The sequence below is a fragment of the Talpa occidentalis genome, unplaced genomic scaffold, assembly GCF_014898055.3.
Source record: "Talpa occidentalis isolate TD23 unplaced genomic scaffold, MPIMG_talOcc4v2.1 talOcc4.13, whole genome shotgun sequence".
Taxonomy (NCBI): Eukaryota; Metazoa; Chordata; class Mammalia; order Eulipotyphla; family Talpidae; genus Talpa; species Talpa occidentalis.
The window spans coordinates 83,295,756-83,320,993 of NW_023601322.1; the positions used below are offsets into that span (position 1 = coordinate 83,295,756).

At 39.0% G+C, this 25,238-nt stretch overlaps 1 protein-coding gene across 7 annotated transcripts in view; it reads right to left on the reverse strand.

Moving 5' to 3' along the window:
• LOC119243557 (protein FAM170A-like) overlaps positions 1–25,238 on the reverse strand; it is a 192,109-nt gene that overhangs the window by 20,240 nt on the left and 146,631 nt on the right. For 3 of the 7 annotated variants that reach the window (XM_054694502.1, XM_054694500.1, XM_054694501.1), the window contains 3 exons: positions 15,599–15,666; positions 9,959–10,175; positions 7,911–8,037 (listed from right to left, as the gene is read on the reverse strand). In XM_054694502.1, coding sequence (XP_054550477.1) covers positions 7,911–7,929 — 19 coding nt within the window. In that variant the 5' untranslated portion in view covers positions 7,930–8,037; positions 9,959–10,175; positions 15,599–15,666. Of the gene's footprint in view, positions 1–7,910; positions 8,038–9,958; positions 10,176–15,598; positions 15,667–16,406; positions 16,422–18,717; positions 18,902–25,238 lie in introns of those variants that run through there. The other 4 variants (XM_054694503.1, XM_054694504.1, XM_054694505.1 and 1 more) reach the window with 4 other exon arrangements.

Sequence of the window (25,238 nt, forward strand, 5' to 3'; positions counted from 1 at the left end):
CCTACATTGGATACCCTACCCCCTTGATCTGGGTCAGTAGACAGGTCCCTGAAGCCCCTTCACTGAGGACTGGCCAGAATTACACCAGGGAAAATCAAACCACAACAGGAAATGAAGAACAAGCCCTAAAAGAAGGATCTGCAGGCCCATATGTCCCAGGATCTAGCATAGCAGCACTGGCTCAAGAAGCACCCACATCATGAGGTGAAAAAATCTTATTTATCATTCTTACATACTTATTTATTTATTTTAAAGATTTATTTATTTATTTATACAAGCATTGGGTACAGTCAGAAGTGCAGGAGGGTGAGAGAATTCACCAGAGCCAGAGCAGGGAACAGAACAGGCAGACTGACGAAGTACACTGCTGAGGGGAGCAGCAGGCACGGAAGGAGAGGTCTGAGCACCATGTGGGACCCTCACCTGGTGGTCAGGGATGGAACCCACGCTGCAGAGGCTATGGGCAGCTTCGCAGCCCAGCACTCAACCACTGTGCCACCGAGGAGGCCCTATTACATATTTAATTGAGAGTCAGGAAGCTTGAGAAATAGACTCCAGGTTGTAAACACTGGTAGGAGCCATTTTGGCAAGTTTTCACAACGTTGCTATTACCAGGGCTGGCAGATATTATTTCCATACCCTCCCCCACCTACCAGATCCTTTGGGCAAACACTATAGTGAACTCCACCCATATTTACTATGTAACTGTACATTGCAATTCTGTGCCTAAGAAGCTCATCATAGCTTTGCTCCTAGCAAGAAGGGTACAGCTCCAAACCAGACCACCAACGCCAGGAACCAGGCACCCAGGCATCCTACACCAAGACTTCAGCCACCCCATCCCACACAATGGGCTACCAGACACCCTGCATTGATCAACAAATATTGGCTAGGGTGTAGAGAAAGGGGAATCCTTATATAGTGTCAGTGGGAATCTAAATGGTCAGGAAAACACTATGGAGATTTCTTAAAAAGCTAAAAAATATTGCACTGATAGTTACCTACTGAAGAATACTGGATCACTATCCAGAAAAAGATTCCAATGTTCACTGCAACATTATTCACAATATCCATGATTGGAAACAATGTCAGTGCCCACAGAGAAACAGTAGGCGTTACTCATGGAACACTACTTGGTTATTAAAAAAAAAATCGTCATTTGCAGCAACATGGATGAACCTTAAGGGCTTGAGGGGATTATGTTAAGTGAAGTAAGTCAGACAGATAAAAGACAAATACCATATAATTTCACACACTTGTGGAAGATAAAGAAATAAAGCAAACAAAACCAAACCAAAACGAACCCTTAGGAGCTGACAACATAATTGTGGTTACCAGAGGGGAAGATGAGGGGGGGCGGGGCGGGCCACTAAAATGTATAAAGGGGTCAACTGTTTGGTGTGGATGGAAACCAGACTTTGGAATGATCATAATTTAGTATATACAGATGTTAAAATATAAAACTGGGTAACTGAACCTAAAAAAAAAAAAAAAAAAACAAGCAAATAAAACAAAGCTCTCTCACACCATTAGAGCAAAATGGTAGTCACCAGAGGGGGCGGGTGTAGGGACAGGCAAATCTGGTAAAGGCATGAACTGCACAGTGATGGATGGAAATGAGACTTTTGGTGAGGATGATAATGTAGCATATACAGATGTCTAATTATAATGCTGTGTACCTGAATCCTATATGATGTCATACAGCAATGTTACTTCAGTAGAAAAATTTTTTCAAAGAAAGCACGAATCTAAGTAAAGTCAAAGTGTCAGGATTTAGCTCTGAAAATCTGGCACCACGAAACTGAAGACGCTTAATAAATGAATTTACTTTCAGCCCTCATTCTGTTTAATATTTTCATATCCAACTCAGTGTTAATGAAGGGAGTCATTTCTGTCAATTTTCTGACTTTGTTCTCCTTTATTAGTTCAAAACAGCAATTCTCATTTGCCTTTTGACTACCTTATGAAAGAAATGCTTCTTAAAAATTGTCATTGTACTGCTTTCATGAATATGCTGCCATTTTCTTCATTTTAATGCACTTGAAAATGATTGTTCTAACAGCTTTGATGCAAAAAAGTTCTATCTGTTTTTTGGCAGTGGTTGTCTTTTACTACCCATGGTGATAAAAACATCTCTTCCTATGTGATAAATGGGTATTTAACATTTCATTGTGTCAAATTACCTATAGTTAAGTTTCTTTATGGGAGTTTGCATGATAGGAAAAAGTAATATTCTACAAGTTTTTAATAAACTACCTGAATCACCACAGGAGAAAGTAGTTACTAACCAACAGATGGTTTGCAAACATAAATTTTTAACAGAGGCATCCGTGTTAACGGCGTGGTGCCAATATTTGAGATTTCTTAGGGATCTCTTTCATTTTGTATTTTTTAGCTATAAAAAAATAATTTGTACGTCTATGTTTTATCTTTGTACCCATGAAAGTTACTATCTTAGTTTTGCTAATAAGAATAATGTGTAACAAAAAAATGACCTAGTTTATGTTATTATTACTATTTTAGATTTTACATTGGTTTACAAACTATGTCTCTTGGGAGTCTAGTCCTTACAAATGCACACAGTGCACACCACCAAAGTTCTAGAACCATTCACCATCTACCCTTTCTCTCCACCACCAATTTGATGTTGTCAGGGGTAACAGTTGTGTTGCTGTGTTTTCCTAGTTGGATTGCTTTATTTTTTTCTATTCCACATGAGTGAAACCATAGATGCTCTATTTTAAGCAGCTATTATGTCCTCATGATGTTCTATTGTTATTTTAAATAGTTTGATATTTATTTTCGAGACCAAACACATAGAACTGAACCAGAAATGCATGCCATGAAAGGCACGAATAACAAAATACGAAATCATTACAATCCCAAAATTACTTCAGAGAGGAAACATTCTGGGTCATATTATTTAAAAATTAATTCAACTATGCACTTAATTTGTAAAAGGCATATATAAATATATCTTGAACACTCTTAGAAAAGAAAAACTAAGAGTTATAAACTGTAAAAAAAAAAAAAAGAAAACATGCACATCCAGCCAATACAAACAAAAACTTCCCTATGTGCAACTACTGCAGTAGGTAGAGAGGATGACTGCAATCAAGAGAACAGTTCCACCATTCAACTGACAAGTATCCTAAAAGTCAGAGAAAAAGGGTCTTTTGAGGGAGGTATGAACAAGACCAGAAGAGGGTCTGGGGGACTGGGGTGAGTAGGAGGCATAATCAAATCAATAGGTAATATTAATTTGAGATTTCTTTGCGATTCCAGTTCTTGGGTGAGACCACAAAGGAAGAGTTTTTCTACATTCTAGTGGTAGCATTGCATGAACTCTGGGGCAAGTCAAAGTTCAAAGCAGAAGAGCAATACATAACCAAGTTTTGGTCACATATGGGGGCATTTTTTTTCAGATTGCTCAGTGAGAATAAACAGCAGTGAATCATTTATTAATCAAAGAGTCGTGCTTTAGAGCCTCTGTGTCTGGCCTTGTGGTTGGTGATTAAGGGGATCATGTTAAGAGTGATCTAAGTTGTGTGGAGAAGGGGGTTCTTTGAGGCAAGCTGTTTTACTAGAACACAAAAATGTTCACTGTTTTCCAGAAGCAAAGGATCAGGTAAAGCTCAACCTTTTTTCAAAACAAATACAGTCTTCTATTTTATCTCATAAAATATTATTTTATGTCATGACAATGTTTAATGTTTCCAGCTTCTCCAATCTCCTCAGTGATGTTGGCAAGAGCCCAGCAATTCTCATTCAAAGTATCTTTGAAGAGCCTGCCCTTGATCAAACAGCACTCTAAGAGATGAAAGTCATCATATCTGCTTGGGATAAAGATTGCAACTTCTGTCTCCACCGCCTTTTCTCTAGTCACTGTTAATCCACAATGGCCTTCACATTTAGAGGACTTTTATAAAATATCCAGGAGACTTGACTAAATGTGAAAAGCTTTTCTATAGACAGACCCATTATTCTACTTTATTCTATTCAGCAATCTCATACTGCTTTCTCCTTTCTGTTTTTCTCGCCCAGCTACCTTAATTTCCTAAAATTCCTTCAACTGTATCTTCTGGAATGTTTCATTATCACCTAACCTACATGTCCTGAACTTTTTCTCAGTGTTCTCTCTTCCTCCCAGTCAGAGTAAATCTCTTAAGAGAAAGCTTCTGTCCAAAAAAGGCATTCAGTCATTCAAGTTTCTCCCTCATTTTTGTCCTCAACCATCTCCATGTGAAACGGAAACAACTGAAAAGAGTAAGAGCTCTCAATGGCCATTCACCAGTGAGTTTGGGGACTTCACTTTCCCCTTAATGTTCCTGTCTCTTCTGTTTCCACATTTGATTTCTCACTCAATTCCCCTTCAGTAGTTGTCATTCTTGGTTGTACACTGTAATACTTGGGGAGCATTTAAAAATACTGGTGGCTTGTCTCACCCCATCCCACTATCCCAGAACCCCTGCACCAAGGTTCTTATTTAACTAGTCTGATGCACTGCCTTTTTGAAAGCCCCCCAGATGATCCTCACACATGTTCTGGGTGGCCAGTGCTTCACTCAAGGTTTTTCTTTCCATCTAATGAGACCAGATGTGGGTTTTTTCCCAGAGATCAGGACCAACTACATAAATTATGACATGAGGAGCAAAATGAAAATACAGGAGCCCTTGTTAAAAATCAAGAATGTGAAGTGTGAAAGCATGGTATTAAACCAAGCATGGGGCCCGATGCATAAGGGTCAGGGCCCTCAAGCTAGACCTGCCTGAGAGCCATTAGAAAGAGGGAAAGGATTTCCCCTGGGGGATAATTTTTTTTCATCCATATCGTTTGGTCTCGCTACTGTTTATTCACTCACCTATTCTGAAGATTGCATTATCCTGCTCCCAAGCCCAAAGCCTGCTTCAGTGGGTAAAGATACTTTTTTTTTACATCCAACTTTATTTTTGTATATATGTTTTACATCATTCTTCATTTTTGTACAAGGTATGCTTTCTCAGCTTGGTTATAGTCCCTGTGAAATTCCCACAACCAATTCACCCATAAGCCATCATCACAGTCCCATGTGCTCTTTTCTCACCTGTTTTGATCCCTCCCCCTTCCCTTCAGAATATCTGATTTATAGTTGCCTGTTAATTTTGGTTTTTAAATTATTATCATTCTTTTTTTCCTGATCCCTTATTTGGATCCTCTATATTCCTCCTAAAAGTGAAACCATCCAGTACTTTTCTTTCTCTTTCTGGCTTATGTCACTAAGCAGGATCCCTACCAGCTCCATTCAAGTTGCTGTGAATGGCATCAGTTTATCTTTTGTGATTGCTGAGTAATATCTCATTGCGTATATGTATCACATCTTCCTGATCCAATCAATTTTAGGGCATTTGATTGTTTCCATAGCTTACTTATTGTAAATAGTGCTGCAATAAACATAGAGGTGCACGTGTCCTTTTGAATTAATGTTTCTGTGTTTTTTGGGTAGATCCCTAGGAGTGAAATTGCTGGATTACATAGAAGGTCCATTTTTAGCATTTTGAGAAACCTCGAAACAGCTTTCCATAGTGTTTGGGCCAGTTTGCACTCCCACCAGCAGTGTAGGAGAGTTCCTTTTTCTCCACATCCTCGCTAAGATATTTTTAAGAGTAACCTGAACTATGGTAGAATGTTCTCTTTGCTTGGCAATGACATTTTGAAGGGACATCGTCCTTTTTTCCTGACCTGGCTGCTGCTAGGAAATTTTAATGATTATTTTTTAAAAGTAAATTTTTCATTTATTTTGATTGGTTTTAGGAAAAGACATAGCTTTATCCAACAGTTTTACCTAGAAGACCTTCTGTAGTTTTGATTTTGTACCTTAAGTTGATACATTTAAGGAATGAAATCATTAATTTTCAGGTGAATATTAACTAGGACAAAGAGTGTGAGGAAATGATCTGAAAACCGTCATTGTATAAAAAGTGAGAATTCCTAAAGCAAATCGCCCTACTTCGAGTGACCGACAATGAAATGACCAAATACTTAACAAATACATATAATTCTGCATGCCTTTGTGGACTTATTTTCTTCTTGCCAATCCTGCTTGTTTCATTTCCATCTCCTTCTCCCTCCAACTTTAAGAAGGGATTTCACACATTTCAAAGTAAATAAAGTTAAGTAAATAAAGTTAAGATAATGTAAGTTTCAACTTGAATGAAAGTTAAGAATCACAGAAACACAGAAACATCATAATCATCACATCCTTTAAAATGAAAGCATTTTTGACTCCTGGGCCAGGATTGCAACTGAATTTCAGGATCAAGCATTCCCTTTCTCCAGAAAAATGGAGCTGTCAGCACCTCTGACAGGACCCTGCATCTAATACTCAGCTGACCTTGTGGCATGCAGTGGATTTACAACACCTCAGAGTGGGAAGGAGCAGCACTGCTGTGATATAGCGCTATGTCAAGTCAAGTGGGAGAAAGGCTGCTCAGTCAGGATCTCAGGGAGACTTTAATCCTCACTAGACCGGAGCTGAAATTTATATGACAAGCAGATGTGAAATCTCAGGGAATGAAACTGCCAGGGGCTCAACAAAAACACATGGAAAAAGGAAAATAAAGGCTCATAATGTGAGATATTTAACAGAGAGCCTAACAGGTTAACGTGACTCTAGTTCGCAGAGGGCAATCCTCTGGCTGATAAGATTTACTGAAATATTTCCTTCCTCACTTTTTAAACATGTTCTTCCAATTCTTCAAAGTTAAGCTCCAGTCCAAATGACTAAGTGAAGTTTTCCCTGAAGACATTATCACTATTCTATTTTTTTCTAAAAGCAGCTCTGTTATTGATCCCACATTTTAAAACTATGTTTTACTGGATTCAGGTCCATTGATAAATCACTCACGTTAATGTTAGGAAATTAATACAAAATGCAGAATATGGTTTTGTCTTATCAACGAGAATTCTTGATCCTCGGGGAAGACTAATACAAATCCTGTATCATCATGTTGCTCATAACCAGCTTGCCTGTAATGCTGAGAATCTACTGGACAGACATCCAGTCACATTGCATATTAATGGGTATATTGAAAGGCTGAAGTATAACTTGTCAGTTCTGAATAAAGTATTTTTTAAGTAAATATAATCCTGTGAATTTAGAATAAACTTTAATTTAGAGTTAACAATTTTTAACCAGTATGAAAGTTTGCTCAGCTATGTGAAAAGACAAAAACTAGAGGGGGAAAGGAAAGAGAAACAAGAAACACACAAAGGCATGATGCCATGTGGATGAAAGAGCAACATCTTCAGCTTCTGTACCGATGATGTGTGGTCCCAATCTCCTCGGCTGTATTTTATCCTAGGGTAGTAGACATATGTTTTAAACATTTATCTGCACACACAGTCTTACAGAACAACGTTTCCTTGTAAAAAGAAGGCAGATCTTGGGTGGAAATTTAATATGAACCACCAAACTGTGTGGTAAAATCACCTTTACTGAATGTCACAAATTAACTTGGTGGTCAAAGTTGATTCCCTAAGGTAAAAGCCAAAACCGAGAAAAATTCCAATTCTGTTCCTAATATTAGCGCAGTAATAACTTTAGTGGCTTGAGTTTGAATTTTTGAAAGAGAAAATACAGCCATTTGGGACAAGAGAAAGGTCGAGAGAACTTTAGAATTCTGATTTTCTATTTGCTGACTTGTGTTTTCTGTGAGGATGACAGATCCTTGCCAGGTTATACTGAGAATAGGGAATGTGCCTTCAAGTACACAATACACACACATTACGAATTGTAGATGCTTGGGCCTCCCTGGTGGCACAAGGGTTTAAGCACCGCACTATGAAGCAATCAGCAGCCTCTGCAGCAAGAGTTCGATCCCGTGCTGGCAGGGGAGCAACCCACATGGCACAGTAGACCTCTCCTGACTCACCTGCTGCTCCCCCCAGCATGTGCTCCGGTTAGCCTGCCTATTCCGTTCCTCACTGTCTCTGGTGAATCCTCTCACCCCCCGCATCTCTAGCCTGTACCGCAGCTCTTGTATGCATGGATAGATAAATCTTAAAAAAAAAAAAAATGTAGATGCAAGTTCATTATCTCATCTGTGCCTAGAAAACAAAGGGGAAACTACATTTAACCCATGGAGTGACCATTTTAGCTTTACAACAGTAAACAATAATTGCCAACATCTTTCACTCAAGGTCATGAACTATTTCAACGAATCTGACTGGTTCCACTGGAATAGGCTGGCGAACTGAATTACTTATAATGGTATAAGAAAAGGAGGTTTGAATTTGAATTCTTTATAAAAATGCAATGTTGATTAAAAAAAAAAATCTGTTACCCTGATATTAATTAAGAAATGAAGCAGTAGTTAACACACTATTTAAAATGCACATAAAATAAAAAAATGCATATGTAAATCAAACAATGTTCTCGTACTTCGCAAATTTTGAGATGTGTAGATCAAGGTATTTTACATGTAGACAAAACCAAAAAGAATAAATAATAAAGTCATGATTCTGTGTTGAGTATTTCCAGTAAAAAACAGAAAATTATAATTATTTGACCTCTGAGTTTTGATAATTCCATACTAAAATACATGTTTAAGTAAAACAATTATTTATAACTTAAAAACATCTATTTTGAGGGCCTCCCCTAGTGGCACAGCAGTTGAGCACTGGGCTGGGAATCAGCCCGCAGCCTGTGAAGCGCCAGTTCCATCCCAGGCCACCGGCAAGGGTCCCACATAGCTTGCAGATCTCTCCTGCCACACCCATTGCTCCCCTTAGCAGTGTATTTCGTCGGTCTGCCCGTTCTGTTCCCCATTCCGACTCTGGTGAATTCTCTCACCCTCCCGCACTTCTGACTATACCCAGTGCTTGTATAAATAAATAAATAAATCTTTTAAAAAAATTAAAAAAAAACATCTATTTTGAAATAATTTCAGATTTATAGAAAAATGTAAAGATATTAAGGAACATTTCTGTAAACCCTACACCCAATTTCCTCATGTGTTAGCATCTTGCATAGTCGCTGTGCATATGTCACAGAAGTTTAAATAGTACAATACTATGAACTGAGGACTATGAAGATTTCAACAATTTAATCACTAGTAATGTTCTTCTGTTCTAGGATATACCTCAAGACAGCATACCTGATAGAGTGGACATGTCACTTCTGTCTCTGATCTATGACAACTTCCCAGTGGTTCTTGGAATCAAATAACATCTTAATAGTGATGAAATTAATTCTGAATACTAAATGCATGAAAACAGTATTCAATATAACCAAAACACCTTTCAGAATAATAATATGAATTAATAAGCAAGATAGTCTAACATTACTATTTACAGTCCAGAATTATCTTCTTCATTAAAAACAGAATTCTCTTTTAAGATGTCAAAACCTTTAAAACATAACATTTTTATGCAGATTTAAAGCATTTGCTAAAATTTCTTTTTTCTGTGTATTGTACTCACTTTGTATATTTAAACAATTTGGACTTCTGGCATTTTTAATTGAGATCACAGTAGAAAGCCAAGATTCAAATTCCCTAAGCTAAAAAAATACATTTAAGCTACAGGTTATACACACCATTTTGGTAATCAACAAATGATTTAAGAAAAACCTGCCTTCAAAAATTTATTCCAAAGAGACTGTCTCATTACAGCAGTAGAAAGTGAATTAAAAACAATATATCTACTGCAGAAGGGGGAACAGGCCCAATGGACTATGGTGTACAATATTTGTGCTTTGGTGGTAGCTGTGGTGTGGCAGTACATTTTTAAATGTGTGAACTTATACCCCTAAGTCATATACAGTGTGGTGAACCAATGTTATCTCAATAAATATTATTTGCAAAAGAAATTCTCTGCTGTGTTTGTTTTGATTTAAAATGGTTTTTGCATCTCTCCCCGCCCCCACCTGAGTTCCCCTTAATGCTGCCTATATAATGATGTGTTCACTTCACTGGCTTACCAGGCAACAAAAAACGGTAAGAATTTACAATATGTTCTAGGAATGAAAGCTCCAAGACTCTCTGAAGCACTGCTCCGGGGAGGCATCAGCATTGTTTTTCTGTGGTGAAGTGGAGGCATGAACTACTTTCCTTCACACAGAGCAGTGAGATCCATGGCGAATATTCGTTTTCTCTGAGATATCGCAACTGACTTCCCCAAAATCCTCCAGGAGTTATCTGGAACACACAAAATAATCCCAGGGGCACCCTGTGATCAATTCAGTACTTCTTTCTTTATTTGCTGGGATTAAGAGTCTGTTATTAAATTTGTAATACTGTATCTAAAATATGTGCAGCAAAGAACCTACCAAAGTTCTAATAAAAAAACAACTTTAACTCCATGACAGACATAAAAGTAGAGGGCAGGGCCTCCCTGGTGGCACAAAGGGTTAAGCACTGCACTGTGAAGCTGTCCGCAGCCTCTGCAGCATGAGTTTGATCCCCAATTGCCAGAGTTCAGGCCTCTCCTGTCTTGCCTGCTGCTCCCCTCAGCAGTGTGTTTCGGTCGGTCTGCCTGTTCTGCTCCCCACTCTGTCTCTGGTGAATCCTGTCATCCCTCTGCATCTCTGCTCAGCTCTTGTATGCATGAATAAATACATCTTTAAAAAAAAAAAAAGTACAGGGCAAAGATGGAAGGGTCCCAAGTGGCTGTCCCTGGGAAATGGAGAAGCAAAATGTGGAATATGTTGCTGGGTTCTTGCATTTCAGGGACCCTTGGTTCTTGAGTACAGTGTGAGAGGAATTCACAGTAGGTCTTTAATGGAATTAAAAGCAAAGTTTATTTTGAGAAAGAATAAATGGACACTCAGAGAGTCTTGGGTAAGAACAACTAAGGGGGAAATGTGGGGGCTTCAGTCTTAAATAAGGTTCAGGAATTGTTCACTCCATCCCTTCCTGGGGTGCACTGTGCAGATGCTCCCCAGGTGTAGTTTATCAATCCTGGCAGCAAGTGAGGGGAATAAAGAACATTTGCCCCGAGTTGTCATGGTGTCAAACAGCCACCTTTCCTTTGGAGGGGGAGACCATTTGGGGGATTTGAGGTATTGCTTGTTCCATTTAGGGGAATTACCCAGCTGTCCAGAAACTGGTCAATTTCAAGGAATTGCCCACCTCTGAGGGCTTCTTGCTCCCCTCAAACTTTGTCGACCTGCCTATAGGTTGGGGTGGGAAGCTGCCTTTCTCCCCTTCAAGCTTTATCAGTTTGGGCAAGTGTTTTCTGGGGTCCTGGATGTACCTGTCTATTTAATTTTCTTTAGGCACTGGCATTCTTGCTCTAAATGTCTGCTAGTGTACACACACAGTGGACTATTTAGTCATTAAAAGGAAGGAAATTCTGACACATGTGACAACATGGATGAATCTACTAGACTTTAAACTCAGAGACATACAACAATTACAAGTAGACAGACCTGCAAAGTCCACTTAGATGAGGTACCTGGACAGCCAAATAGATAAAGAGTAGAATAGTATTTGCTAGGGATTGGGAATGGAGGGCAATGTATCTTTTAATGGGCAGAGTTTCTGTTTTGCAAGATGAAGAGTCCATGGATGGATAGTGGTGATGATTGTGAACAATGTTAATGTATCTAATCCCATGGGACTGACATTTAACAATAATTGAGACGATAAATGTCATGTGATGTATATTTCTCAATATTTTTTAAAAAATTCAGGAGTACTGAAAAATCATAAATGAATAGGAAAAGCCTCATGAATAAGGTAGTTGAATTTGAAATATATCTTTGGGAGCCAACAGAGTTGGGTTTGACGCTGTTTTACCACTTACTGACTCTACATCCTTGGTCTTTCTGGGTTTCCATGGGAAGGCAGTATCTTTATGATCATTATTGTGTTGTTTTGACACACAAATAAGAAAACATGCAACCATTTTTCTTGCAGGGTGAATTTTTAAAAGGTAAATTGATTATAACATGATCTATTTGATAAAGAGGAACAAGATTTGCTTCATGCAGACTGCTTTCACTGTGATTCAAACCTGATGAATCACTTCCAGCCAAAATGAACAACCATGGCTACAAAACAGATGCTGTGTGTGACTGGTTTGCATTTTTATTTATTCTAACAATGGGAAGTAAACATAGGAATTAAGTAAGAAACCTATGTTTAAATCCTGATGGCAAAAAGAGACAGTCATATTATTTTTGAACTGAAGCTAGATGAAATCAAGGCCAGATTTGCTCAGGGGTATTTAGGTTTTATATCCATACATATATAACTATAAAAAATATACCTCTGTTAGTGAAATTTTTGTAGAGGGAAAAATAAAACTTTTATGGTATTATTGTGAGTCATGAACTCTCTGCCTCTTAAGAATTATTTTCATAGGGAAATATATAAATCGTGGCATCTTAAAAATATAATGATTAGCTCTATTAGATTAATAGATGAACAATATTTAGCAAAAGGCTGAGTAGAAGGTTAAAACTTTTTTTTTCTTTTCTTCTATCCTCTCCAATATAGATGTTATATAAATAGGAAGGAGAATAAAACTCAGAGGAGGAAATAAGAATATTAATTTGAAGAGATATTTGAATAAAAATGGGAAATATGGAATATAAATAGAGTGTCTGACTAACGCTCTGTGATTAATGGGTAAGATCAGAAGATTTCTCCTATGATGAGGTAATTCTGAAGAAGTTACAGTTATGTGATAATCTATGCGACATAACCAGGAGAATTTGATCTGAACTACTATTAAAGTCACATCTAGTGGACCTCAAACATTATGAATATATTAACTCCAAAATATCCTGACTAAAATTTAATTGATACTATATGGTATTACAGCAAAATTTCTCTGCTCTGGAGCTAAATGCCTTAGATACATAAACTGTCAGTCATTCTCTCTATATACTGTCAGGGAGAAACCAATGGAAACAGAAAGGACTGAGACTAAGGTGAGTGAGATGGACTCTTAGGTAACAAAATTCTAGGAGGTGCCTATTTTCAGGGGACTACAAGTTCAAATGTCCTTTACTTGTGAATCTGAGGGGGGTCACCCTCACCCTGGTCAGGAAGAGAGGTTTGGATACAAACCTCATGATTCACATGAGGAAAAACCAGAAGAATCACCAGCATATTGAAAAATGGAACCATTTACTTTGATTCACTATATTTGCATTAATATGGTCAAATATTACACTCTCTCTGAACTGTGAATTAAGAAAGTTTTGACAAAATGACTGACTTGAAGTTTTGATCCAAGAGATGTTAGTCTATTTAAACCAATGACTTAAATAAATTAAAACTAACTGCAATGCAAACTTTCTAATTCTGTCGCACCATCTATGAAAGAAACATTGCAAACCCCAGCTAGAAGGACCTGAATCCTAGCAATGGGACTGTGCCTTTTACATGCTACATGGTTCCAACCATGTGAGTCTCTGTCCTGGTGCCTTCATGGGGATGAGGGTTCAATTTGGAGGAGCAAAGCCCAGGCATAAAATGGACCAGAGAACTGATGACAAATCCATCAATACCATGCATGCAGTCTTCCCCGCAAGCTCTTATCTTCTCTGGGCACCAGCTCCTTTCTCTCTAATTAAAAGGTTAAGCAAATAATCAGTGAGGTATACCATGCCTTGAAAGTTTTTTGAAATAATGGCTAATCTGTCTGACTTAACTCATGTGATACATAAAACCACTTTTCCTCAAACTTTCTTCTGGGAAAATCTTTGTCCTGTCCTTACCCAAGATGTAACTCTGGGGCTCTCTGTGAGCCTACCAAAGGCATGGTTATGATAGTATCTCATATCTCCAGTAATTTTCATTCCAATACATGCCGTGGCATTAATCCATAGAGAAGCAAACTATGGGCATTCTAGTATTCCACTCTGCTTTATTAATCCTTTCTCCACATGACAGAATTACTAAATAAAACACAGCTTGCTTTGACCTTTTAATCACTGTAAATTGTTTTCCTACTCCTCATTTATAAATCCAAGTGGTCATTAATTGGCATAACCAGCAAGGATACTGTTAAATGCATAGAGCTAAGGGCTATCTCTTTCAGAACAGCTTTTCCAAACATGCACCCCATTTTTTAAAATACTGTCATTTCAGCACCACTTAACCTCTGCTCTACAGCTGCAGTAAATTCTCTTTAAATTGGGAAGATGTCCCACTACAAATGGAAAGCAAACATTCTGTTAACCAACTTTCCACATGAGGCCACCTCAATTTTGTGGTTTTAGCTGTGTCACTGACCCATTAAGAAACATTCATTACTGCCAATAAAACAAACTGTACTCATGGAGAAATGTCCTTAAAGTTCATGGTCTTCAATAAAGTGTTTAATTTTCAAGACTTTTAAAGAGTATATTAACAGGGCGCAATGCTGGCAAGACTGAGATAGCGTAACTATCAGATACTAGATACCTAGTAATAACAAGTGCCATTAAATATTCTTCTCTCATACAGAATGCTAAGCTAGTAGATTAAGTATAGACATGTGAACTGGTACTCAGTCATTCGTCATGGAGGTTCTCTGTGTCTAGATAAAGGCTTGGCCACTCAGCTCAATACATGATGTGAATCTTTTACAGTCCATTGCAGGCAACCCCGTTTAGAGTTCTCAGTAAAGCATGTAGATGCATTAAATATAAAGGTAGGCAAACTGTGGTCTATAGACCAAATTCAAGCCATTGCCTGCTTTTATAAATGATGTTTTATTGGAATATGTCCATTTGTTTAGTATTACCTAAGCATTCCTGCTACCAGTGAGAGGGTTCAATTATTGTCATTGAGATCATAAAGTTTAAGAAATTGAACATATTTACTATCTGGTCCTTTATAAAAAGTATGTCAACTCCATTGTAACACATTAATTCAAGCTACTTTAATTGTGACCCATGTGATTCAAAAGAGTTATATAAACTGTTATAGTTTGTGGTGGGTACCTTTTAAGGTAATAGAAATACTACATTTCTCCTAATTCATATATTATTTTCTTTTAAATTTAGGATTCTGTGCATTTCAATTGCACAAACATGATTATGAACTTAACAAAGGTTAAATCAGGTCATGACTAGGTGACACAAGTAAGACACTGGACTGGGCTGCAAAATTTAAGGGTATGCCAAAAAAAACCCCTTGTAATCAAGATAATTAATAGTTAATATGACTTTCCAAAAACCAAATCTGATGCAAAAATCCATGGGAAACAAAGCATCAACAATTTTAATCATGACAGTATCAGTAACAGCATCTTAGAAAGTGAGAATTTCAGTCAAATGAGTGATCAGTATTATCAGTCCTGTTTGGAATTCATTGTACATTTTTGGTATCCCTTTCAATTTTGCATCCAAAGACAGATTTACCTCTCACCTCCGCCTAGTTCCACACCTATTTACTCAGCTAACTAAAAGTCATCCAATGACAAAAAGTGTTCAAAAGCCCAATTCTAAATTTGAAGAGAGTTAAAATTTTTGATAATTTGCGAACTCTGGCACCTACTGCTGGTATTGATTATACATACCCCAAAGATGGCATTCCTTCTTTGTTTTCCACATCCTTTCCACTTACCTCTCTCTTGTTACACACTTGGAATTTTTTTTTTTTTAACACACAGACACACATACCTGGTTTTGCTCAGTGTATTCAGAGAGAAAGGATTGACTTCTGCTCTCCTAAGACAGGAATGGTTACTCTGATGTTTCCAGACCATGTAAAAAAAAAAAAAAAAAGATAATAATTGGTGTAAGGACAGTGAGATACCAAGGGGCACAAAGAGTTTTTCATTAAACACAGACCTCATTTCTTTTTTCTTTAGTTAAGAAGTGACAGAAGAATGTGGAGGTATTAATTGAAATATCCCCACTTACTGCATAATGCAGTACTTGCAGGTCCTCAGGGTTACGGCTCATTCTATGTCAGCTTCACCATGAATAATAAGACAAGACTGTGGCAGTGGCTTTCTTAGAGCACAGATGAAGCATGGGTGACTCATAGCTTGTTGCTAATGTTCCCTTCACCTTCACTAAGCTTCTAGCAAGTTTCTGTCTCATGATGGTTGCTGACCTCTTTTTACTTAGAACATTTATGATGGGTGTGACCCTTTACCTCTAAATTATAAGCCAATGTTACCTCAATAAAATAATTTGCCATTGTGAATTTTTTCTCTACTGTGTTGTGATATAAATGTTCTCCCAGATCCAGGCCAGATTTATAATATAGAAATGTTTTCCTCAAGGACTGAGGAGTCATCTCCTTGAAATATAGTCAAGGAAGATTGCGCCCTTATAGAATGAATTGTGTCCGTCCCCTCAAACTTATACATGAAGTCCTAACCCTCTCCCCTGTAACTATATTGGAGGTAAGGACTTTAAAGAGGTGATTAGGGTTAAATCAGGTCATGAGGTTGAACCTTTGATCCAGGGAACCAGAGACCTGGCTTCCGTATAGAAGAGGAAGAAACACCAACTTCTCACTCTCTCACTTTCTTTCTCTCTCTCCCTCTTCTATGAGGACATGCAATGAGGCTGTAGAGTGCAAGTCCGGGTAACAGCTCCCATTGGAAATAACCGGCTAACACTGCGATCTTGGACTTATCACCCTGCAGAACTATGAAAGAAAAGATAATTTTGTTGTGGAAGCAGCCCACTATTTTGTTTGGGCAATCCATGCTGACTTAATCAATGTTCCCATCACCCAGGATCTGCAGAAGGATCGGAGCCAAACTTAGAGAAGTGCCATTAGCTGGCAAAGATGGCCAACTCCACTGATGAAGCTCCTTCCTGACCTCCTCCACTGTGTTTCCATGAGTTCATCTCAGCTCCTAAAAATCCTCCTGTCTTTTGCTGGAGCGACACTGAAGTCAGTCTCTCCCTTGTAACAGTGTTGAATAAAGTACTCCCTGCCTATTTAACCACCTCCCTGTCTATTTAACTCATCCCAGGTTAAATACCCACTGTAAGTTATTCGTTCTCTGCAATCTCTTTGCCATGCACATATTTGTAACCAAAAACTGGATGTAAAGATACATGAATTTTTTTAATGTTCATCCTCAACAGTTTTTGCCTCTAATTATTAGTAATATTTACAAAAGAGATTTATCTCCTTAAGCACAGTGTTGATTCTAATGAATCTGTTCAATTTATCTTATATAGACATTGATTTTTCTTTAATATTGTGGTTGCATTGTGCTACATCAGGTAAACATATTCACTTAAATATTCAGTAAACAGAAAGTTTTGTTGTTCAGCAAATGCATTATTAATTAGTTAATTAATTTTGTTACACTCTTGTTTGTTTTTGTACAGTATTTGATTTCTCCCCTCAGATTTCAGCAAATACTTTTAAGGTAAGTATTTTTTTCCCCCCAAAGAGGGTGATCAAAAGACTCAGTTTACCCTGGACTATCCCCATTTGACAAATGAAAATTTAGTTTCCCAGGAAGCTTCGATTCCAGACAGCTGGTTTAACAGATTTTTTTTTGTCCTCCTCTTCATTTTCTCTACGATTAGCTACCTCCCAAGGTCATAAGGAACATGGTCATGACACATGACCAGCATGTACTCTATTGGACTGATCAACTGATCAACTGTAACACATAAAGGTTGTGGAGGAGGAGAGAGAAAAATAAAATAAAGGCAAAAAAGGAAGAAAAGAGAATAATGGTAAGAAGTGTACTTCCCAGTGCTACTACCCAATGAGGAAAACTCTCATTCTAAAAGATTAATTTATAATTATTAGGTAAATTTACACAGCTATGGTGTATATAAGGCAAAAAAAATTACATTGCAATGTTTTGTATGCATAGATAAAATGTCTACATTTAAACACATTTTCAAGTTAATTTATTCAGCAGTTAATGGTGGAATTACGTGAGGGATATCAATGTATTTCAGAACAAAGATAAATGCTTCCAAGCAAAAGCAACTCAGCATATTCACTCTGCACAAAAGAAAAATGAAAGACAATTTTAATAGGGGAACCAATCACTGAACAATCCTGCAAACATGAAAAGTGTTTGAGTTATTTCTTCTGTGAGTACCCCTAACATTTTTATTAACTTCCAAATACATAATAATGACATTTCAGGAAAATCACCATATTAGAGACAGATTTTAGGAGGGAAGTTATTCCCTGTGCCCAGTTCTACAGCTATCATGATAATAAAAGTTTCCTGCCCATGGAAACATTTAACTGCTTCAATGTTCTTACACCTTCAACTTGACAGAGCCAAGGACACAGACACATGCACAATGAAACCTGAAATTCCTCAGTTGGTAATACAGGAAAAAAGTGCTTTTAATACATATAAGTTATTTTCTTCTGAACTTTAAAGGAAGTAGTATAAAAGTGCATGCGCGCGCGCGCGCACACACACACACACATATGTATGTATCACATAGTTTTCTTCTTAACAATTCTATTTAATTCATTATATCCTCTGAGGAACATCTTTTCAGATGTATAAGTTTAATTTATTCAGGTGTCTACGACTCTTCAATGTAAAAGATAATATTTGCTTATTCGTGTGTATAACACACATAGAGCTTACTTAGCTTTAGAATATACATAATTTTCTAATCCTATATTTTCTTCAAATTATCAGTAACCTCTGATAATGGTTTCACCTTTATAAGCTATCCTTGATCGGAGAATTTTATGAAGCAATGGATATTATTGTCAAGATTTAGATATACAGAATTATTTTCCCTTTATCATGTTTCATCATGCCCAGCTCCTTACTCACCTTGTAGTTTTATCTAGTTTGCCACTTCTGCATGTGTATATCAGAAATAATCAGAAGGACTGATGAACATACAGATGTCTGGGCCCAATCCATGGAGGTTCTTATTAGATAAAGGTCACGTATCCTGGTTGAGTTTCCACAAAGCCATCTTAATTAAGCAGTGCTGGGCAGGTCTCAGTAACTTTACAAAATATATCAAATAGCATTCTTTTCTCCTAGTGAGAAAAAGTAAAGCAAATTCTATGCAGAAAAGGTTTTTAGATATGCAAAGCAGAACGAAAACCCACCATTCATCCTTTGACCATAGAATCCTCTAACTCAAGGTCTTTTCTTTCTGTTATTATCTTCCTTGTAATCTTGCAGGCACCTGACTTTGGAATATGAAAATTAATTGCGTAAAAAGATGAGGAGACAAAATAATGACTCTGTCTTCCCTGTGTTGTCACAACTAGAGGATACTAATAGCAGAGGAAAACTATACTAAACAACACCAGGTCCTCAGAACAACAGAACAACAGAATGTCAGACCCTACACAGGACACAGAGAGACACAAAGTGAATGGGGTCTACCTGGAGCATGAAACCCAATAAAATACAAGAAGAAATCTGCACGTCCACTATCACTCAGATCACACCTGCCAAGATCTTCCTTTTGTGGCTATCTTTGATAACTCCCCAAATTTCCTTCATTTTACTCCTTGTGAAGCTGCTATACAACAGGACTAGTGAAAAACAAAAGGGGTGATAAGAGACACAAGGATTAAATTCAGAATGTTTGTTCTTCAAGGGCAGTGGATTTAATGCTACACCCAAAATGTTCTACTTTCAAGACAGTTTGACTTCATTTTCCCAAACGGCCCCCATGTCATTACCAGAGCCACATGTGACTTCACGCAGAGTGACCTTTTACCTTAGACAGGTGCCTTCTGAATGGTCTCAGATTGTGGTAGAAAAGAATGTGCTCCCAGGTCCAAGAAAGCATTTTTCAAAATCCAACAGGGACAGATAAGAGGACTAAATGATAGAAACTGTATTTATGGGAATCTCCATAAAATCATGTTTGACATTCCCCAACATATTTTTAATAAAACACATTTATTAAGACATGTATCATTTTCCTATTATCATTTTATGAATATATAGTCAATGTAAAATATATTAATTGAGAGAGATGGAGAGGACGAGGTAGAAAGAGATCTGTAATGGGGGACATTATGGTAATAAAAAAAGTGAAAAAGGTTATTTTTATATTTAGTAGATTGAAACAAAGTGCTAACTCCATTTTCCTCTCTAAAAAAGGCATTAAAAGTGCATTTACTTTCATGGTTATAATTTTTTTTTATAATGATAGATTTTTTTTAAGATTTATTTATTTATTTTTACAAGCACTGGGTACAGTCAGAAGCGTGGGAGGGTGAGATAATTCACCAGAGCCAGAGTGGGGAACAGAACAGGCAGACTGACGAAGTATACTGCTGAGGGGAGCAGCAGACGCGGCAGGAGAGGTCTGTTGTGCCATATGGGACCCTCTCTGGGGGCCGGGGATCGAACCGGTGCTGCAGAGGCTGCGGGCAGCTTCGCAGCCCAGCGCTCAACCACTGTGCCACCGGGGAGGCCCCATGGTTATAAAATTTTAACATTTATCTCTCCTTGATACATTAGATACTCTAAAAACAAAATCGGTTGCCATTTTTTATTAGTCTGACTAATCATGTAGGCATATGACAGGTAACATGACAGAAACAGGACACCGGGAGTCAAGTGCACAGTGGGATTTAATACATAGGAACCAGGAACTGTGTAGAAAGCTTAGGATATTACTTTGCTTCACATGGCAGAATGCTAACAGTAAGGCTCATAAGCAATAAAAGGAAGTGTTATAGGACAGGGAGAGGGTCAGCCCAAACCCTGCAAACCTGCCTATTCTAAATGGGTTCTGCCATCCGCCGCATCAGCACAAAACATATGAGACTTTAATGGGAAGGAACTTTAATAAAACTAGGAAACAATACAGGTAAGGCAAAGAGTCTAGTTTCTAAATGAAGCACCCAAAGTTACCCGTCCCCTCGTGGGTAAAAGTCCATCCAAATGGGATTGGCCCAGAGCAAAGCCCCAAAGCCTGCCACAAGTCTAAAGCATCTTCCAGTGGGGACCCACAGCAAAGGGTCAGAAATAACCAGACAAGCCCGGAAGGAAAAGAGCAAAATCAACATCAAGATAAAAGCTGCCATGGTCACCTCCCCATGGGTCTCACCCACATCTGTGTCACCCAGTCTACGACCAAAAGACAAGCGCAGTTTCTTCACGTGTCTCTAGGCTCCATGCGCCTCCACCAGGTCTCCTGGCTCCTTCCTGCTTCCTTCCTCAGTCTCTTCTGCAGCTTCTCCTCTTCCTGTTCAGCTCCACCCTCCCTTGGGTGGGGCAGGGAACCTCCCCCTTTCCTGGGGACCACCCTGTTGCAATCCCCCCTTTTAATTTTATTCCACCATATCTATGGTGGCACAATCTCAGGGTGTAGTCTTAGGAGACTGTTTTTTTAAGGGTTACAATGTGTGTAAGAGAAGCAACAATTAGTCAGCAGCATTGTCCATGAATGTCCAGTATGACAGTTTCATTACTTAAAAATAGTCCATTATCCAAGCCAAAAGAAAAAAAAATCCTCCAGATGTTTTCTTTCGGCTGGGACTGATGAACTGTTTTTCCAGGAATGGAGGACTTTTGCTTTCCACAATGGACAATACCTGGAGGGATTTGTTTTCTTTCAGACTGGAACCCTGGAAAACTTTCATCTGAGACTGTATCCCAGCATCCATATGTTTGATCTTCATCACCATGGAAATGGTGGCAAAAAGTGAAAGGGGGGAATTGTTAGGGGGAAGTGATGTCCTGAGTTAATCCCATACAGGCTTTGTGGACTCCACCCCCACTCCAGACTAAAGCCATCAAGACTCTGGGAAAGACAAATCCCATCACCACCAAGGGAGGGTGGCTGGGACCTGAGGGTGGAGTTGGGCAGCCAGGTTGGATATAAAAAACCAAACACGTGGGCCTTGGGCTCTCTCTGGCTCGCGATCGCTCGCCTCCTGGCTTCATGGCTCCTGGCTGGCGGCCAGCTCTCAGAGCGCCATTTTGGGATTCCTAATCGGCAGATCGGGTAGGACTCATTTAAAACTTTGTCTCCCACTTTTCTCCCAGAGCTGTACATTTCCTCATTTCCCCTTCCCTTTGTAAATAAACCTTTTATTAACCTTTCACGTGTGCCTGCAGTAGAGCATTGATAAGTCCTTTTAAGCGCGCGGGTGAGGACCCACAGTCAGGCACCCCGTTTTGTATCGGGGTTGCTCTACAACAGAAGGAAGGGGGAAGGAAGGAGGAAGGAAAGGGGAAGGAAGAGGAGGGGGAGAATGGATAAAGACAGGAAGGGAGGAAGGGGAGTGACAGAGACAGAGAGAGACACACACAGAGAAAGACAGAATAGGAGGAAGAGGACAAATGACAAAAGAAACTGACTCATTAAACTGCCACCTGAAAATGCAGGAAATAATAAAGTTGGATATGACTCCAACGGAGAGGAAATACACTCAGGAATACACGCCATAATCATGTTCCTTTGACAGGACACAGAATGAGACTGCTCTGTTTTGAATTTTGGTTAAAATTCCAAAGATGGGGCCTCCCTGGTGGTGCAGCGGTTGAGTGCTGGGCTGCGAAGCTGCCCGCAGCCTCTGCAGCGCCGGTTTGATCCCTGGCCACCAGCTAGGGTCCCACATGGCACACAGACCTCTCCTGCCTCGCCCGCTGCTCCCCTCAGCAGTGTCTTTGTCAGTCTGCCTGCTCTGCTCCCTGCTCTGGCTCTAGTGAATTATCTCACCCTCCCGCGCTTCTGACTGTACCCAGTGCTTGTATAAATAAATAAATAAATCTTTAAAACAAATTTAAAAAAAAAAATTCCAAAGATGAGGATAATGGGTACAGTCGAGAGAAAGGTCTTCGATAATACCCCTCTGTCTCAAGAAAGAGATGGGCATTTTCTCATGTCCCTATTCACCAGCATCACTTATCAGGGAAATGCAAAGCAAAACCACAATGAGATACCAGTCAGTCCTTTGACCGTGACCCATGTCAAAACAAACAGAACAGAAATAACAAATTTTCCCCAAAGTCAGAGGAAAGGGAAAGCTCCTGCACTATTGTAGGGGATGTAGATCTGTTACAAGGCAGGGTGAGCAGCACCCCAGAACTCCCTAACCTGCCTGCTCTAAATCGGTTCTGCCATTGCCACCTCAAGACAAAACACACTCTAGTGTGTTCTTTTATTGGAAAAAAACTTTAATACAATTAGTGTGCAGAAAAGAGAAGATAAAGGATAAAGTTCCTAAATCAAGCACCCTAAGTTAGCCTCATGGGCTAATGGCCAGTCTAACAGGGTTGATCGAAAGCAGGGCCACTGAGGCCCCGACTAAGGCCTGGAAGCCTGCCTCGTCTAAAGCACTTTCTGCTGGGATCCACAGAAAAGGGTCAGAAATGGAAAAGTTTGGAAGGAAAGGGCAAAATCAAAATCAGGATAAAAGCTAACATTGTCAACCTCACAGTGGATCTCTCACTCATCTGTTCCAACCAGCCCAGGACCAAAAGGCAAGTACAATTTCTTCACATCTCTCTGCTCCTTGTGCCTCCAGGTCTCCTTCTCGCTCCCATCTTTCTCCTTCCTTCTACAGTCTCCTCTCCAGCTTCTTCTCTTTTTTCCTGCACCTTCCACCCTTCCTTGGGTGGAGCAGGGAACTTGGAACCTCCCCTTTTCCTGGGGACCACCCTGTTCCAGATTGGTCCAGCCCCTGTAGAAAACAAATGCAGAGGTTTCTAAAAAATTAAAAACAGATCTACCACATGGTCCAGCAATTCTACTCTTTCACTTTTATCCAAAGAATGCAAAAATAATAATTCAAAGAGATAAATGCACTCTTATGTTCACTGCAGCCGTATTTACAATAGCAAAGTGATGGAAACAATTTAAATGATAGACCACGGATGAGTTGATTAAGAAGGTATGCTGCAAAGACACGGTGGAATACCACCAATATATGAGAAAAGATGAATTTTTGCCATTTGAGACCACATGGATGGAATTGGAGGGGGTTATGCTAAATGAAATAAGCCAGAGGGAGAAAGCCAAACAAAGCCTAGAAATATCACTGCAGAACTGGAGCTACTAGAAGGGGAGAGTGGGGGAGGGAGTAAAGGGGGAGGAGCCTGCTGGTCTCTGGTGAAGCTATATGGGTGTTCTGGTGGTGGGTGTGCTGTGGCAACGTACATGTGAGGAGGTACAAGCCCATAGCCCTGAATCACATATAGCACTATAAACCAACACCACCTAAAAACTAGAAAAGAAAAAGAAAGAGATGGCCAAATGGATGCATTGACTTCCCACTCCATTATCTACCTTCATACACTATAAAACAAGGTCAGAATTTAGATTAAGATCTCTTGAGTGACTCAGCATTGGTGATACTTTCAGAGCAGCCTGGGAATACGTGGATGGAGATAGGTAAAAGTTCTACTAACTAGAGAAACTGGACAGGGTTATGGAAAGGGAGATTAAAAGTACAATTTCAGCAGAGATATAACCCAGAACAGCACCCAAGAGCCCCAGACAGGTTAGTAATTTTGTGCTGCTGAACACACCCTCTGGAGAGAGCTGAGCCAAGAATGCAGGGAGAGGCCAAATCCATATGGAGGGTGCCAAGAGCTTCAGATAAGAAAATGAGAGTAATGTTTTAAGCAGCGCAAAAAATTCTTTAAAGATATGTAAAATCAGGTTTTTTACCTTACCTCTTTCAATGACACTGAACTTCTCAAAGAACATATATTTGCATTTTCTTTGGGAGCCAAAAATTGTGATGTACATGCAACAAAACTCTTGGATACATTACACAACTTGTCAATAAACTCAAACAACTGTCAAGAAAACATGATTAAGCCTGGTGTGCTTAACTTCGTTAGTCTTTGTATCTTGGAGGCAGTATTAACATAGTTGAGAATTTAGCTTTAGCTTCTCAAATATAATTCTGCTTCCAGAGCCTGGTTTGCCTTCCAAAACTTAAAAATAAGTGTAATCATGGAGATTATCATTATCTTAGTTTGAATTCCCTGAAGGCAGACACTGAGACACGGTCTTGGGTGAAAGGAATTTTTTGGAGAGATGGTAAAAAAGAAGCAAAAATGAGAATATGGGAAAAGAGAAGGAGACAGAAAAGGCAACAGAAGGTTTGATAAAGAGTGGGTTATCTCTATGGGAACAGGGGACCGAATTTTCTCACAATTGCCCCTCAGAGGGACAGAGAATAATGATCCTAATTGGTTGAAGTGGTTGAGAATTTCTCTAACTGGAATATCAGGCACTTCAGGGCTGCTCTTCTTGAGGACGAAACAACACTGATGAAAAAAAGATCCTGCAACACTGGGAAAAGCACTAAGAGAAGCAGAAAGCTGCAGGTAATTGACCTGGAATGCATTATGTAGGG